Source organism: Cimex lectularius, unplaced genomic scaffold (genome assembly GCF_000648675.2).
Source record: "Cimex lectularius strain Harlan isolate CLEC.00 unplaced genomic scaffold, Clec_2.1 scaffold33, whole genome shotgun sequence".
Taxonomy (NCBI): domain Eukaryota; kingdom Metazoa; phylum Arthropoda; class Insecta; order Hemiptera; family Cimicidae; genus Cimex; species Cimex lectularius.
Genome location: NW_019392683.1, coordinates 2,090,205 through 2,108,997, shown reverse-complemented (window position 1 = coordinate 2,108,997; position 18,793 = coordinate 2,090,205). Strand labels below are relative to the sequence as shown.

The following is an 18,793-nucleotide window of genomic DNA, read 5'->3' as shown; positions in this document are numbered from 1 at the left end:
CATCCTCTAATGTTGTAATGCATAATTAATTAATATTTATATTAATTAATATTGCATAGTTATCAAAAAATTGACCAGTTTTTGGTGTTTAAGTAGACTTATCAATGTGAAAAATAAAAATTATATTGTTTCAAATCACCTTTTAGTTATTTTACAAAAGAAGTATTTTATTTATTTAAAACATCCTCTAGTGTTGTAATGCATAATTAATTAATATTCATATTAATTAATATTGCATAGTTATCAAAAAATTGACCAGTTTTTGGTGTTTAAGTAGACTTATCAATGTGAAAAATAAAAATTATATTGTTTCAAATCACCTTTTAGTTATTTTACAAAATAAGTATTTTATTTATTTAAACATCCTCTAGTGTTGTAATGCATAATTAATTTTCATATTAATTAATATTGCATAGTTATCAAAAAATTGACCAGTTTTTGGTATTTAAGTAAAATTATCAATGTGAAAAATAAAAATTATATTGTTTCAAAAGAAAAAAAAAAAAAAAAAACTAAAAAACATACGATCCTGTTTCGTCTCGCACTCTGAATCCTCCAGGACCGACAGTTTTGCTGTTTCCAGCGTAGAAAAATGCAGCTGAAACATAAAAAACAACATTAATCAAGACATGAAGTTATGACATACAATTAACTACAATAAAAAAATAATTTGGAATTTTAACTGTAGCCAACAATCTGTAATACAATTTTACATTCAATACAAAGAATGAGAGCTGGTCTTCAGTTTTGTTTTTAACTTCTGAAAGTTTCTGATGTATGAATTGTTTTTCTTGGCACATGTTACTTTTATTTATTATTTCACTTATATTTTTTATTATTCTATTACTTTACTTTATTTATTACTTTTTTATTATTTTATTTATCCCATGGGTATAGAAGGTGTCCTTTTTAGATGGCCCGGCTGAATTTCTCTTGAACCAATGACGCTATCAAAAAAACAAATACGTTTCAATATTTTTTTAGTCTAGTTTCAAATTTTTACCGTCTTTTGTAGAAAAATTATACAGGATACGTTAGGACCAGTTCAACTTCAAAATTTCAAATACGACATCCTGACACATTCTTTTAAAGGATGTTTTACGCAGAAAATAACGGTGCAGTCGGATTTTAAATTGGTCAAAAATTGATAAAGTTATGGAAAAAAGTTTGAAAAAACAAAACAGGCATTTATTGATCTCATTTCACGTCCAAACTGCCTGCCTTGCGTAAAGTTGCAAAAATTAGCTGTTTTTAACCACTCTTCATCGGAACTTTTTGCAATAACTATGTCATTTTTTGACCAATTTAAAATCCGATTGCACCATTGTTTTCAGCGTAAAACATCATTTAAAATGATGTGGCAGGATGTATACGGTCGTGTTTGAAATTTTGAAGTAGAACTGGGCCTGAGGTACCCTGTATAATTTTTCTCAAAAAAAGGTAAAAATTTGAAACTAGATTAAAAACATATTAAACAGGTATTTTTTGTTTTCTTGCAGCGTAATTGGTTCAACAGAAATTCAGCTGGGCCATTTAGAAAGGACACCCTGTAGACGAAATAATCTGCTAGAAAGATTCTCTAGTATCAAAAAAAAAAAAAATCTTTTGTTGTTAATATTCCATGTTTGACCATCGATATCAAATTGGTTGATAAAATCCAATATTGGTGTTTGGCTGGTAATTTTCTATGTTTGACCATTGATGCCAAGCAATCTGACAATATCGTGTTCATTTTGTGCTGTCGTTTTTTCTAACTATCTACTCCATCAAAATTAGATGTGCTGTTATTGTTTGCTGTTTGACTATTCATTTCAAACTGGCTGATATCAAAAATTGGTTTTTCCCTACATGATTGAAGGTTGACCATTCTTATCAAGCTAACTGATACCATCAGTTTTTCCTCTCCAATGTTTGCCCATCGATATCAAGCTACCTGATATAAAAGTTCGATGTTTTGCTGAAGATGTTCGTAGTTTTTGACCATTGATGTAAAATTGCTTGATACTATCGAATCAATCTTAACGTAGCCAATGTTTGATCATTAAGTCTGATATCAAATATTTGTGGTTATTGTAAATGAGCAATGTTTATATCATTATCAACTTCGTGACATTATCAAAATTCGATGTTTGACTATCGATATCATGACTTGATATCATCAAGCATTAGTTTTGAGCTGTTAATATTCAATGTTTGACCATTGTTATCAAGCCGCCTTATATCAAACATTGAGGTTTTACTGTTAATGTTGAATGTTTGGCATTGATATTATGCTGTCTGATGTCAAACATTTGTATTTTATATGTTCAATGCTTCACCGTTGATATTAAGCTACCCGACACTCTCAAATATCCATGTTTTTCTATAGAAGTAGTATGTTCGAGCATTGATGTCAACGATTATTTGGAGATCGTGAGGTGCGGTCTGGTGTGATGTAGGTTTTAGAAAAACATTTTCTTTATCATGCCAACATTTCGATCTGTATTGAGATCATCTTCAGAGCTCAAAGTGTTTGTTTTCCGTGTAGATGTGTCATTCTGGGTGTCGTGTTGAGAGGTGACTTGATTGATATCAATCTTCCCGACACCTTCAAGGTTTAATTTTATCTTTTAATATTCGCTGTTTTCTGTCGACATTATGCTTTATGATAGTATCAACATTTATGTTTTACTTAATATATTCAATGCTTGGATGTTGTCAGGAAGCTTGGGATTAATGATCGAACAATCGAACAGCAATGTTTTATATCAGGAAACTTGTAGATAGAAGAAGGGGACTTTATTTACAAAATTGTCTTCACAGCATTGAATTTTCTTTACGTACATACGTTACTATGAAACATCTATGTTTTTCTGTTAATGCCAATGTTTGATCGTTGATATCAAACTGCCTGATGTAAAACAGATGTTTTGTTTCACAACAATTACCACCGATGATAAGGAATTGATGGTCGTATTTTTCCTGCTTTGCGTTAACCTCTGAGCTTTTTCATGCCAGCAGACTTTTACACTGTTTAGCACGCATAAAAAGAAAAGAGTCAGGTTGTTTTATACGTAATAAATATTCGTTTTTGTTGAAATATAAATTAACGTTCAGCTTAGATGGTAAAGAAATGAGATCATTAATTACCCAAGAATGTTAAGTTGATCCTATAAAAAGCTGGCTGAAAATGGACCGCGAAGTATTTTTTCATTTCACTTTTCACCCTGATATCTCATTAACAGAGCCGAAACGGGCCGACAGTTTAAGTCCCTATAAAGCATTTCGAACCGAGACCCACGTTTAAACTACAAATCCGGGTGGTTGTCGGTACAATCGTGGCAATTTATTTGGAGAGATTTCGTTTTTGCTGGTCATAGGGATTTTTATATTTTGACAAATTGCGACCTGAATTCTCGAAGATGGGGGGGGTTTTCCTTTGAAACCGACGAACCGGATACAATTTTCTCTTCTTTACATTATATCGCCATTATATTTTATATGCGCATTTAATTTTTTTTAATTGGGCTCCTTAAATAACCTAGTTTATTTTCAATAGAAAATGTCTACTTGCACAAATTTTCTCTTTTTTTAAATCCAAGAACGCCTATATCTGCATAAAAAGTCTTAAAGGACGTACAATTCTAACTCTTAGCAGCCCTGAAGTCTATGATACAAGTCGAAATGCATCCCGATATTAAAGTTTTTATAAGTTCAATATTTTCACTACTAACCCTGGATGTAAAAAGAAATTAGGAGAAGCAAAGAGAATTAAAAATAAGCAAAAAATCAATTTTTAAAGTAAGCCTATGACTCAATGAACTGCTGAATTTTGTAATAGTATGGGAGCAGCCCAACAACGCCTCTAGGTAGACCGGATCAATAAGCATTAAACATACTTCTATTGATAAGTTTGGTTTTAAAAATAAATGATACCATTTTAGATCAACAACGAAAGTGAAGTCTTTTTTCTAATATATTCCAAGCTTGGCCCAGTTTCCTTGCCCTGTAGGAGCAGGTCAGCAGCGAGGGCGGCCCGGATCGAAAAATTCAATCAAGATGCTTTCGTTAATTTAACATTAGACGCGGTCTACACGTGGGGAAAAAAGAAGAAATAGCATGTCCAGCCTGACCTACACTGAAGATGGCGATAACGCCGTGACCGGTCTGAAAACGGATAAACAACAACAGGGAGTGACGAGCCACATAAATTTCGATCGAACCGGCATCTTATCGGAAAATCGTAAATTTCATCGGGGACATTGTTCCTACATAGTGAAAAAGAAAACAACTCAATCGAATTTTTACTATTATCAATAAGATTCCGTGAGAAAATTAAAATTATTTTTCCGTACCCTCGTATTTTGTATATTTTCAATATTATGCAAAATACTATTAAGAAAAAACCCTAATTAGTCATATTGCTTAAGAGTACAACTAATATTAAAATTGTGCGTTATTAAAAACAAAGAGACATACAAACTGAACTTCGTACTCGCCTATTTTTTTCGCTTCACGGAAAAACAATGAATACGATACACGGGTATGAAAATAAGTTAACCCGAACCCTACTTAACCTAACTAATCCTAACCCTACCAAATCTAGCCTTTATATTAACCCTAACCTTATCTAACCTAAACTAACCCTAACCTTACCTAACCTAAACTAACCCTAACCTTAACCTAACCATCATATTAACCCTAAACCATACCAAACCTAGCCTTTATATTAACTTGAATTATTTGGAGGTCGTGAGATGCGGTCTGGTGTGACGTAGGCTGCCCTGGCACTTTCAACCCGACACACAAGAATGACACATCTACACGGAAAACAATCACTTCTAGCCATGAAGATGATCTCAATAAAGATCGAAACGATAAAGAAAATGTTTTTCTACAACCTACGCCATACCAGACCGCATCTCACGATCTCCGAATAATTCATCAAGTAATAGTCACTAAACACTACACACTTCATATTAACCCTAACCTTATCTAACCTAAACTAACCCTAACCTTAACCTAACCATCATATTAATCCTAATCCTACATAAAATTGGGGCGAAATTGATATCTAACCCAAAAAAATATCAATGTTAATTTTTTCCCAAGTTTTTGCTCTTATTTTGTTTAAAAAACTTTTTTATGTCATCCTTTGTCTTAGATAGTGTTTTATTGTATAATTAACTGATTGAAATGAAGGAAAACTTTCTGTTTATAATTTAAAATAAAATAAAGAATTGAATAGTTTTTATATCGGAATTGTTTTTTAAGTCGTACATTTTCTTGTTAATTCTTTTATCCAAGTCTTGAAAGTAGAAATTTACTTAGTTATTTTATCAGTATTCAACGTTATAGCAACCGATGAAAAGTTGAATATATCTTCTTTAGGCCTATGTCAATAATGTTTAAATATTATGTAATTATAAGGGAGAAAAATAAAGTTGGCACCAACACAAACATCCCAGACATTTTAAACCTCCCATTTTAATTTATTGACGTAGGCCAAGTTTATGCAATTACGTGTAGTTTATAGAGTGCTAAATCCCTGTAAAATTTCCCGTGGACTCGTTTTTAGTAGGAGTAAAATTTGATATAAAAAAAATATTTTTTATTTTCTCAAGAATTTTACTTAAGTAAATGTTTTTTGTGGTGCAACTTGTTTGTGCTAAAAAATTATTTCAATATCTACGATATCAATACTACGGCTAACTGCGAGATACTATCAAATTTGAGGAGTTATAAAATATCCCCAATTTAAGCTGTATCCTATTTTTTTTCAGTTTGGACGAGTTTATGGTACATTTTCGTTTCCTGTCGGTCCTGGGGGCGGCGATTCCAAGGACTGGGAATGGCATACGGATGACGCCGCAAATCTGCCGTGACCGGTTGTCTGGGAGAGCGAGGAGAGAAATAGAACATGGACATAATGAGATGCCGACCGGTGTACTGGGTCACCGTTGGAATCTTCCGCTCTTCCTTCCTGATCCTATCTCTTGTTTACATCTTATAATCGGCCGACTCGATCTCCTGGCTCTTCGGCCACTTCCTCTCACTTCATTCCGGATAAGCTTCTACTGTTTAATTTTGCATTCGGTGTTCCTAAGATCGAACATGACTTATTTTTCTAGCCGGCGTCGAAAAACGCAGATAACTTAAAATGCCATATCAAACATACACCGGATACGTACCAAATTTTATCAACGTTGCAGACTATCATTTTGCTTTAAAAAATTGCGATTAGGATTTAACCCACTTTTCACATTAGCCGTAATGAATGCGTATGAGCGAAATCAATTCGGATTACTACCCTAGAAATATGAATGTGCAAAAAATTGTGCAAATTAGCGTTCTTCTAATACTATTAATTAAAGAACTCGCGTTAATCTTTATGAAGAAGAAAAAGAAAAAAATTATTCTTGAACTTTGAGCCTCCTTGAATAACAAAAAAGTACAAAATTCCAATTCCTATCAATGTATATATATAAATAAAGAATTAAAAGTAATATCATAAAAATAAAAGAAATGTACTAAATTAAATAAGAAGGGGAAAATTAACAAAAATTAAACGTTCTGAAACAACAGAAAATGAACCATCCTCGGTGTTGATTTGGAGGGACCAGGAGGTAATCAAAAAGACGGGATTAAAGTTGGAAAGGGTGTAGTGATGGAGGGAATTCTCGAAGTTGTAGAAAAGCATAAGGAAGTAGCGCCTAAAAGTGGTGGATTTTAATAAGAGGGTAGATATCAGAAGGGCGAGTGTGTAGAAGACTTCAATGTTAACAGATCAGAAATATAGAAATGGGAAGATATTTTTTGTTAGAGGAAGGAGCCAATGAAGTATCCTGAGGTAGGAAGGAAACAGCCATTTCCAACCACGATGCATATTAGGCACATGAAATCTTTTCGGTGAGCTAAAAATGAGTCTGTTAACAAGTCCGCTGGTGAGTCCACCGTGGACCAAACCGCCATAATCAGAACGGGTAAGCACAAGGGATGAGACAAGGAATTCGCGGGTACTGATCGAAAAGAGTTGGCTTGCATGACGGAATGGGGGACGGGAAGCAGCGGCGGGAGATTTGGGAAATGTGGAGTTTACAGGATAAGGTTTGATCAAGGATGATCCCTAGGTTTTTGACAGATGGCTAAAAGAGAAAAAAAAGGAGAAGGAGTAGGGTACCAAACACAATAGCCTGGGACTTATTGATATTGAGATTTTCTACGGTCCAGGAGCTGTTGGCATTTATTTCCTCCGATAGAGTGGCACAGAGCCGGTTGAGATAAATGAAACATCGAAGTGCACAGAAGGAAAAGGATTTGAGTTTAGAAAGAAGAGGATAATGGTTTATGGTAGCAAAGGCTTCAGAAAAATCAAGAAGGATGAGAATAGTAAATAACTCAATCTTGATCCATAGCCATCTGAACATCGGTAGATAGCTTAAAACAAGCATTTTCATTGAGAAACCGGGACAATAGCCAGATTGAAGAGATACAAGTAAGTATGAGGATTCCAAAAAATTGTAGATTTTAAATCAACTAATTTTTCCAAGGGCTTAGAAATAATGGTTAGAGGATAGAGATAATGTAACTTGGGCGGCAATTGTTGGGAAAGGAGATATTTTATTTAGGGTTGGACCAAAGATTTTTTTTTTGGAAAAAGGGGATATCGTAAGGAAAATTATAAATATAATAATATAATAAATATTATAATTATAAAGGAGTACAGGAAGGATGGTTGGCTGATCAATTTTGAAAATCAGTAGGGACCGAGATACAAGCCGACTAAATCAGCCCCACCGATACACACGCCAAAAAATAAAAAAAACTAATACAAAGAAGAGGTAAGAACATTTAGGAACGATAGATAATCAAACTGCGCGAAACAATACATACAAGCCTGACACTATTCTACGACAAGTACAAAAAGGGCAAAAATGAATATACTCCAAAACTTAAGAAAGTACAAACATTCAATATTAAAAAACTCATAAATGCACAAATTACAACAGGTAACATACATCATTTATAACGTTTAATTTCTACAAATTTAAAACGAAGTGCTATTCGTTCGTAAAGCCCGACCAGAACAATTAAAAAAACCCAGACTTAATGCATCCATCCTTTTTTAAATGAAGAATTTTAACCAAATGAGTTGCATAAAATGTAAGATAGATAAATAAAACCTCCCTATGTATCTAGATAATTTAATATCACGTTGATTTTGCCCTTACAAATTTGTGAGTTGTTATCTTAATTTTTGACGTCTTGCTAAACCTGTAACCTTTATTTTGTGTGTTTATTTTGTTTTATTTGGGAATTATGATTTATTGAACGAAGATTTTCTTTTCGAGCTTCTCCAAGTTCCTCCTCAACCAATTTGGCAATTTTTCTTTTATCCTTCCATTGAGTATTTAAAAGAAATAAAGAAATAGGGTTTTAAGCAAATTCCATATTAAGTGATTTTTGACAATTGAAATTTCAATTTCCAATTCTATAAATAGAAAAACACGAAATGCACGTAATATTTTATTATCTTCTTTAAGCTGACAGAGGTAGATTTTAACGGGTGGATAGAGAGAGTGAGTTACACATTTCATACCACTGCAGATACATTTATTTCATTATTTTATTTATTTCTTTTTAAATTTATTTCAATCTGTAACCTTTTTTTACACAAGTCGGATTTTGAGGTTATTTTTGGTTCTGAGAACTTTGGATGTTGGAAGGTTTAGCGGGGCCCCACCGTTCTTAGTGTGCGTCCAGATTGGCTTTAGTATTGACTTGTAGACTGTAAGTTTGTTTTTAGTTGAAACGTTAGATTTGCGTGCCGGTAGCCTATACAGTACTCCGAAACGTTTCTTTTAGTCGCGTGTTTGGTTCCAGGTTAGTCTTGAGTCTAAATGAACCCCAAGGTAGCGAACGCAGTCTGTTTTTGGAATGGGAATTATTCAGGAATATTGCATGAGGGGCTTTGCTTCAAAGGGTGAATGTTACATGGGTGTTTTTTCTTTCATTAAGCTTTATACACCAGCGCTTGCCCCATTGTGTTATTTTCAAATCATGTGCCTGGAGTTCCTCGGAAGCAATTATGGGATCGGGATCAGATTACAGCTGTTCTTCGGTAAAGGACGAAAGAATGGTGCAGAATGAAGTACGGATATCTGCGGTATAGAGGTAAATGACCTGTCCAATTGCGCTGCCCTGAGGTACTCCCGCTCCCCTAGGATGATAGTGGGAGTATGCCAATCCTTGGACTATGAAGAATCATTCGGTTAAGTGGGAATGAAGGGTATAGGGAAGTGTGCGCATTAGTTTGTCCAGGAGGCGTTCATGTCACACGCAGTCAAAAGCTTGTGTGACATGTCAAGAAAGGCCATCCTTAAAAATTTATAAATAATTATATATTAATAATAAAATATTCTTGGTATTGCTAATATCATACATAAATATATATTATTAAGCTTTTAACACCATATTTAAAGAATCAAATGACATTTTTTAATTAATAATTATATTTGTAGATAGTAGACATCAATACGTATTACAAATATGATCTTTGTGCGAATATGATTTTTTTCCAGTCACAATACTGACTGTAGACCCTAGCCTAAGTATCTGACTTCTATATTTATTGATAAATTATTAATCAAAAAAAGAAAAAGTAAGTTTCGAAGCTCGTTTGTTTGAATTTATACGTACAAAGATAAAGATATTTTCAAAAGTCTAACATTAATTTTTCATAAATATATTTTCTCCTTAAGCTTTATGAAAATCTTAATGAGAGCTTATTCGTTATTTGTTCTTCTCCTTTTTAAGATTTCTCGTTTCTCCGGTGTACAACGGAAGAAATTCTAGCCTGGAGAAGAGAGAATTGTAAAACCAGAACGATCAGCTTTCACGTGTCAGGCTAAAAACAAGCGCCCTTGTTCGAAATGCAATAATTATAACCCTGATTCTATTTTGTGACTGTAAAAAGTGAAATTAAAAAATAAAAAGAAGAAAAACAGAACCTACTTGCGTTAAAAATTAATGGAACAATGTTATGTGCATGCATCAACGCGATCTCTCGTTCTTACATCGTTATGAGCAGTTAATGTATGATGGAATATATTATATTGTGGATTAATTATGAATATAATGAAATGAAACTGTTCTTATATGTAAACATAACTTATTAAAATGGGTTTTCAAGTAAGTCTGTTAAACAGCTATAAAGTTTTACATTTGTAATGTGTATTTTTAATTTCTTTATTAAATAGAGTCTTGAGGAATGCGACAAAGAAGACCGAAAGCTCGACATCCTAAAATAATTTGTTGTTTTTTACCTAATGGTGTCATCCTGATCTCTCAGTATTTACTGATATTTAATGTTTAATATACGTAACCTTTCTCGTTTGCAAAAATAGGAAAATTTAACGCAGCGATACACTGCTCTGGTTTGTAGGTTATAAGTTAATTAGGTTTTTGTATTAATGCTAAATTTAGAAGAGTAAATTAGTGTAAATTAATATGTCAAATGTTCAATTTATTAAAAAAAATTATGCTTTATTTAGTCTATTATTATGCATTCTTATAAGATAAACGTTACAAACTGTATCTGGTTTGGTTGGAGGATTTGGCAGGTTTTGCTTTTTTTTAAGTCTTAATGGGCTAAGTGTTTATATTTTATGACTATCAATAAATTTACTAATAAAATACAATGTAGATTATTTACCATATTAACCGTCAAACTGTGTATAACGTATTATATTATTGGTACAGTTCTGTTTCAGACAATGCTTATTATTGATTTATAATTTATTGCTGATTTTTATTGTTATATCATACTATAAAAAGTGTTACAGATAAAATGTAGGTAACTTTGTTAATAAATAATTATCTATGTTTAGAAAACTCTGCCTTTCAGGACGAACTTCACTACTGATTTAATTTTAGTCAATTCGTCCAAGGATTTCTATTGATGTAGTCTTATTATTGAACTTTATTACTATATCATGTTATAATGAGGTTATACAGATAAATTATAGGGGAATTTCGTTTATAAATAATTAATTGAGATCAGAAAAACGCTGGCTTTCAAATTTGACGTTATACCGTGAACAAAAATTACTGCTGATTTGGTTAATTTTGTCCTCTTTCGTCGATCTATCTTTTATTTTATTATTATTACTTTATGGTAATATTACCTCATAAAGAAGTGGAGAAAATGAGAAAGAAATGTTTTGTGGATAAATCATTAATTAGCTAGAGAAAATCAGCCTTTCAGGCTAAACGTTATCCTTTAGACGACGTTTACCGCTGATTTAATTTCAGCCACTAAAATATAAAAAAAATGTATGAATTTTTCTTTTTTGTACGGATGTTCAATTTGCCATCTTTGGTTAAAATAAATAGCTTTTTATCAAATACATTTTTATTTTTGAAAGTATTTTAATAACTTCCATCGAAATATTGGTTTTGTCAGTTTTTTTTCCAAGCAATATTTTAATTAAATATTAGTTGATATAAAAGATTCTTACCTGGCCCTGCTCCGTCGTATGTGAAATCTCTAATATGTAAAGTCCTTACGTCGACGGCGTAGACATCCCCGCTGACAGAGTGCATCAGCCGGGAAAGATGTCCTAGAAACTTTCCATAGTATTCGACTGCTCCCTCAGTACCATCTAAAACAAACAAAATATTTTTTCATAAATCAATGTTTTCTGACTGATTTTTCAGGATCATAAGATCAGAAGATTCGAACCGCGGAGTGTACTATTAAAAAAAAAAAAACTTTCTTCCTCGGGGTTGTTAATCGTGTAAATTTATCGCCATGGCAATTAAAAAGAGCGTTTCTGAAAATAGACCTCCTTTTAACCTTGGCATTAAATTGTTTGGTTGACACAATTTTCAAAAAAGGCAGTGAAAGCGAGAAAACATTTTGTGCTCGGCTGGCCCGTCAAGAGCGTGAAACAATTAGGGTGCTAAGTCGGCCGGATTTCTGATCCAGTCAACTAAATAAACACGATGGGGTGAACATTTTTTAAACAAATAAATCTTATTCAAGAAGTTTTAAAAAAAGATTAAGGAAAATCCTACATTTTTGTAATAATCCACTTCCTAGTTGTGCTCCATTGGCTACAAGCGTGAAATCATTTAGAACCTCCTTTTATCTCGTTAACGGACAACTACTTTCTTTTAAGTCTGCTTTCTTAACCATTTAGAACTATTTTTTCTATTATGAATTCTATTCATTTTTTCATACTTGGACAAATTTAACGCAACACTAGTTATTTAATTTAAAATTAAATCCATTATCTTTCTTCATTAGTTATATGTAATTAGGAGCTATCGTCGTCAAAATAAACAGTAAATAATGGTTTGTTTACTTCCTTTGTTTACTTTTGTACATTAAGTAGCATTATGCCTTTCTATTCTGCTGTCTTGCTGCTTTCAGTTAATCTTTTTTCTTCGTTGATTTCGTTATTCAGTGGCTGGCATTTGAGTGAATATGACAGTGTCAGGCTCATAAAATTATTAGAGGAAGGATACAGCCTGCACGAAGTCGCTAGGTCTGAGGATAAATAACTCTACAATAGGAAAGTTCTTCAGCGCATCAGAGGAATAGGGCTTCACCTAGAAGGCACTAGATAGGGTCGACCTAGGTCTACAAATGAAAGAGACGATAGATTAATCAGCCATCTTACTCTACGAATCCACAGCATTACGGGAATTAGATAATAAATCTGGTAAGACAAGTTCGAAATGTTTCGATTTTCTCCAGGACTGTAAAAAGAAGGCTCAATGAAAATAACCCAGTGCTAAATAATCCGGCTCGTGGACCTCTTCTTACCACAGCTCAGAAAATGGCCAGGCTTCAATTACTACGGGGAACATGTGAATTGGACATTGGAAGATTGGGGACGAGTTCTCTTTACAGATGAGGTGAGAGTTGGCCTCAAATCTTCAGATGGGCGTAATTTCATATAGAGTCGATAAGGAGAAAGGTACGCCCCATGCTGTATGGTTCCACAGGTGGCATTCCACGGTGGGTCATTGATTCTCTGGGGTGTCACTTCTTTAGACGGCCGCACCGAATTGGTGGTTGTTATGAGAAGAAGATCTCTAACCTCATAGAGGTACTTACAAGACATAATCGAAGAAAATTTAGTGCCATTTCAGTGACATATTCTTACTGATGCAGGATAATGCCAGGTCCTATGGAACACGTATTGTGGTTGACTACCTGAATGAGGTTGGAAATGAATGCTTCGTTTGTCCAACTCAAAGTCCAGGTGAACTCAATGGAACACGGGACCAACTAAACGATGAATCTTATTTTCACAACCAAACCTATTTTTGGTAAGAATTAACCCAAATACAGTAAAATTTAAGGGTGGCACGTACATTTTCTCCATCAGTGTATATGTTTTACACATGGAAAAAATTCTCTGCAAGCTAAATTTCTTCCTGTACAACAGTATAACAAAATTATCCGAGACTGTGAGACAAGCAGTTAAACTTGAAAACGTTCACAGGTACCAAAGTTGAAATGTAAGTAAAATGCAAGTAAAAACACACAACATATTATTAATTTACAAAGTACGTAAAGTTTAAAGGTTAAATGTGTTGACATCTCTTTACGACCTCACGCACCCCGACCAATATTGGTCTATTGTGAAATCTCTATCAGACTAGAGCTCTTCTTTAAGCGTAAAGCTTTTTACCAGATCATAAAGTTTTTTTTAAAGAATCCTATAGGCCCAAACAACTATAGATTAAATTAAAGTGAATACGTATATCCAAGCAAGTACTTGTCTTCATCGAGTATGACATAAGATAGGGGGACCCAGCGGACCAGAGTAGTCAAACATGTTCAAACTTCCTTGTGCAAAAACATTCATGCAAGCCGGATGTATCCGTTAGATTTAGTTATTTCTTCCTAAATAGGCCTTCGCACCAAGACTAGTACAAAGTATGACATGTTCCCCTGTTTCTTCTTCTTTTCCCTGGCAATAAATGCTCATATTTGTTTTGCTGCTCTGTGTCTATACATATCCGCAAGATTCACCGGGCCAAGTCAGTAGTTCTACTATCATCCTACTCCTAAAATGCCCTAGGTAGAGTAGTTATGCAGTTAGACTCTACGACGTCTTTTAAATAGCTTTTTCTTCTGTCCTGGAGAAGCAATCCCATTGATACTCGTACATTTCTTCTTAACCAGTTTTTAACCCATTGTGTCATGGATCTGTATTTGACAGTTTGTATGTCCCAACAGGGTTCAGGGTCGATAGGTGTCCTGATTAATTATTATTAGACAGTTTATCGGTCTCATCGTTGCACCCAATGCCTGACATTGTCTTGATGCAATCCAAATTGTTTCTTGACTTTTCTATCGACGAGGCTCTGAGTCCTACTATAATTCTACTCCTGAAACTCCCTAGGTTTGGTAATTCTGCTGTTATTTTCTGCGGTCCTGCAATGAACATTTTCAAAGGCTGCAATCCTGGATTACATTCTTAACACATTGTCCGATGTATCGACGATTTTGGCAATTCGGTATGTCGCAAAATGTTTCAGGGCCGATAAAAGTCCTAATTAATTATACTCTCTTAGTAGTTAGGCTTCCAATGCCTGGCAATTTGGTACATCGCAAAAGGATTCAGGACCAATAGGTGACCTGATTGAAGTACCCTGGCCAATTTATTTTTGCCGGTTGCCCTTCTGCCCTGTGTGTTCTGATACCTAAACAAAGGTTCCGTTTATCCACATAGATCAGAAAAATCACTGACACGATTGGTTGAAGAAAATGTGAATATTTGATTCTAAAAGTATTTTATCTTAAAGAACGAGACTTGAGGGACCGTACGAGAGGAAAAAATTATCCAATAGTTCAATGACTCTCAATTGAAATGGAGTAGTTGTAAAAATCGTTTCTGACTAGAAAGTGCCTATATTTTTTTCCACATTCTTTAATACTGAAATTTAAATTGGATGTTCTTCTCCTCTTCTTTCGATATTTCAGAAGTCTTGAATAGTTAATGAAGAAATTTATAAGAAAGTGGTGATTCTACCAGTGTACTGGTCGGCTGACGCATTACAGCGTTCTCTATAGCAAGATGAATGATGACAGCTAAGCTAAACCAGTCTGAAGCTTTAATATGGGCATTGTGAATGACTTTGTTTTTCAACTTCGTATTTTGCAAAGAAATTAAATAGTTTGTACTCTTACAGTTTAGTATGAGTGTCATTTGAATTATTTATGATTAAAGATGAACTCTGGTCACAGTCGAACGACTGGAACCGAAGGTTCTGCAGTTTAACGTGATGCGTGTCGGAAGTGGGCCTCGGTGGCGGAAAGCGGTCAGTCCTTCAGCCGATTTGCTCCTGAGACCCCGTTTTACACCCTTCCACTACCGTGTTTACGATCAATGATAATTTATTTTACGGTGGGATCACTAGTATTGATAATAGGCCTGCTCAGCTGGATTCTATATATAGATAGGGCATATATATTGACCTTGGGCCTGCTTGGTCCGCTACGCCAACGGTACTCCAGTTCTTGTGGCGCCCCTCCAATCGGCGCCCCCGAAATGACACGAAAATTAGGTCCGCATCCGGGCTTAGCGCCTTCCCCCTTGGAACCGTTACCCCTCGGATGAGTTAACATCCACAAATCGGCAGAAACCGATCTGCAGCTACTGGATGGACGTCTTTTTGAGAAGGCCTGACATTAACGGGCATACCACTTCACCGCCAGAACCTGCTTCGGATTCCCACATTACAATAATAAGATACGACCAGGAAAATATAAAATTGTCAACGAATATTTTTCCTTTCAAACAGAAGTGTTATGTTATTCAACTAGAAGATGCATGGCATGCACGTTCTTCTTACAAGCTATGCACGTTTGCGCTATTACGTCCGACAGTTGGCTAGCTGCCATAATTAACTCGCAAAGCCATCTAAAAACAAATAAAAGATCTAATGATTGATAAATTAATTCAATTGGGTAACACTCTTTCCACAATAATGAACCTACACTAATAAATTCAGAATGCTCAAGACTTTTCCAGACTCCATCATCTTACATCATCTCATGAAAATGGTGATTTTAATTCTAATTTTTATAACACTAATGACTGTAAAAAAATAAACAACAAACCATCAAATTTGCTAGGCACACTTTTCTACCATAAAAATTGACATACAATAGAAAATATATGTATTATTTTGGTGTCACTGGCATTTTATACGCTAAATAATAAATTAGATTATAAGAGATATATAACATTTAAACCAAAATGATACTAAGTCACGAAAATTGACGAGAAATTGTGCCACAAAGTATCAAGTTTTTCAGTTCCATCAGCTGTGAAGAGCTGGGGGTGGTCCATACGGTCATGTAAGCTCAATTGAAAATTTGACGTTAAAGGAAAAAAATTGTATCATGAACGATCTGGTCAGAAGTTTTGTAAAAGTACTAAATTATTAGTCAAATAACTGGCCTAATAAAGAGGTTACGTGGATAATCACAACTTCTACAGAAAGTTAGGTTGACTTGACAAAACTTAGCCAATTTCGCATCAAAATTTTAAATTTGATTTTTTTGCAACTGTAGACCGTAAAGCGCGTTAGACCACAATTACATTCTTCTTTTTTGAATTATAATTGAAATACATTATTACAGGCATTATTTTTGTATGTTTACACCTACAATATATGTAAAGGCAGTCAGGCAGGTTCGTGAGGTATGATCAAAGTCTATTAAGGTTGAAGATGGTCCAGAGCGATCTCACCGAATTAGAAATAAATGTCTTTTTGTTTATGTAACAGTAATGATGTTTTATTATTATTATTATTTTTTATTTTGATACCAGGGCCTGGAGGAGTTCCCTCCTGAGAATGCAGCTGAGCTGTACAGCTTATTGTACTTTATCCATATTTTGGGAGAGGGCTCGCAACACAAATGTGAACTTGAGCCCCCGTTGTACCGGTGTTCTTCCATCGAAGAAACTCATTTTTGAAGGGGGTTGGGACCAAATTCAGGGTCACTGAGTTCCGATCCCGCCCCTTCCATTGATGAGTGCCGTGTCAGTTTCTTTCTATTGCGGCCACCGGTCCCCTTAGGCGTCAGAAAAAGTCCAGAGGCGACAGTGGGGATCGAACCCACGACCGCGGGATCTACTAGCCGAGAGTCTGACGCCTTAACCACTCGGCTACCGCGGCCCGTAATGATGTTATTTTGATCGTTTCCGATCTTTCTGGTCTAACGACGGTTGAACTGAAGGTTCATCACCCCGCAGACCTCACGAAGAAGTCTTATAACAATGATTGTTCCGTCTATCTCGATGATACCTTAACTCGTAGTTAATAGAGCAATTTAATTGAGAGAGTGGTTTATGTTCAAAGGAAGAACATAACTGAAGGAACCCCTTTCATTTTCTTTTTATTTGAAAAACTGCTACTGCCAGATCGCGAAGCTTAGGCCAACTTCACTCACGTACCATCTCAGCTGTCACTGTCTTTTTGACAGGTCGAAAATAGAATTGATCCTGTTCGAAAGTCGCCTCTCCTCGAATGGAAAATCTGTCAAGGAACATGAGGCGTTTTCGAAACCGAACCATGTCAGAATAATGCACGAGACCCAACTATAATTACAAGTCGTCCTGAGGTATGTATTTCTTAGGTATTCGGATCACTAGGGCATTGCTGTTCGGCCCGAGAGACTCCTCCGCCGAAAAGCACAGAATCCGCGCGAGCATTTTATTCGGGTCAATACTATTTCACTTGCAAATGTGGCTTTCTAGAGCGAGTCAAATTTGACGGTGTGGATGAAGTAGGGTGTTTCAAAAAAAGGTGTGTAATATAAATTAATTTAAAAACGAGTATCAGCTTATAGTGAAAGTGCGCCAAACTCGCGGAAACACTAATCACAATCCGGCTCATGTCCAAATAAAACCGGTTTTATCACAATTAGTCAAAAAATCTCGATTGGAGTTATATCTTGCCACTTGTGTTCACCTCACAGTCGTACATGGGCAGTTCTTTCACCACTTTGGCCCGTTTCGAATCCCTCTGATTTTTTCGGCATTTCTAAGGAAATCTTTGTCTCTTTTTGTTTAAATTAATACTTACGGATAGTCGTCGTGAGGGATATGACGCCTAGAAGGAGCGCCGTCAGTGGTGGCATCATGGCTACTGACACCATCCTCGCTGTACGGCTACAAGAGTTCCCTTCCCCTCCACAAGAACTCCCTCCATCAACCCCCTTCCAGTTTATTATGTCGAAACTGTTTTTTTTATTAAATTTTACAACGTGCTTTTGTCACGTGTTTCGTACGTTTTATGCCCCGAACACTTTCAAAATTGGTTTCTCAAGATTCACATTGAAGGGATAAAAAAAAGAGTCGTCGATGCCGATTGATTTGATTGACTTGGCTCTCCAGGTTTTGTCAGAGGAAACTGCATTTCTATCTGTACATTCCTTTTCTAAGGAAATTTCTATTGCCTTTACAGACGTTTCGATAGTTTTGTACACGACGAGTTATTTAGAACGCTACACAATTTGGTATTTATTTTTTATTGAGATGTGAGTTACAATTTTGTTTTAGCGAGTCGTAAAATTTATATTCTCATTGAAAAAATATGCATCTTTACTTTATTCCTTTTTCTTTTGCCAAGAAAATGTCGACGCCCTTGAACATACAAACGGTATATCACTTTTAAACAACGAATTATTTAGAAGAATTTAAAAAGCAACACAATTTATTTGGTATTTATTTTCTATCGAGAGGTGAGTTAAATTTTGTTTTAAAAAGTCCTAAGATGTATG

At 34.9% G+C, this 18,793-nt stretch overlaps 1 protein-coding gene across 1 annotated transcript in view; it reads right to left on the bottom strand.

Moving 5' to 3' along the window:
- Window positions 1-18,185, bottom strand: part of LOC106662547 (protein Skeletor, isoforms B/C) — a 50,597-nt gene extending 32,412 nt beyond the window's left edge. The window contains exons 1-3 of the mRNA XM_014386723.2: window positions 18,097-18,185; window positions 11,499-11,642; window positions 526-598 (exon numbers count right to left, since the gene is read on the bottom strand). Of these exons, the coding sequence (XP_014242209.2) occupies window positions 526-598; window positions 11,499-11,642; window positions 18,097-18,169 (290 nt within the window). The 5' untranslated portion in view covers window positions 18,170-18,185. The remainder of the gene's footprint in view (window positions 1-525; window positions 599-11,498; window positions 11,643-18,096) is intronic.
- Between the last annotated feature and the right edge of the window lie 608 nt (window positions 18,186-18,793).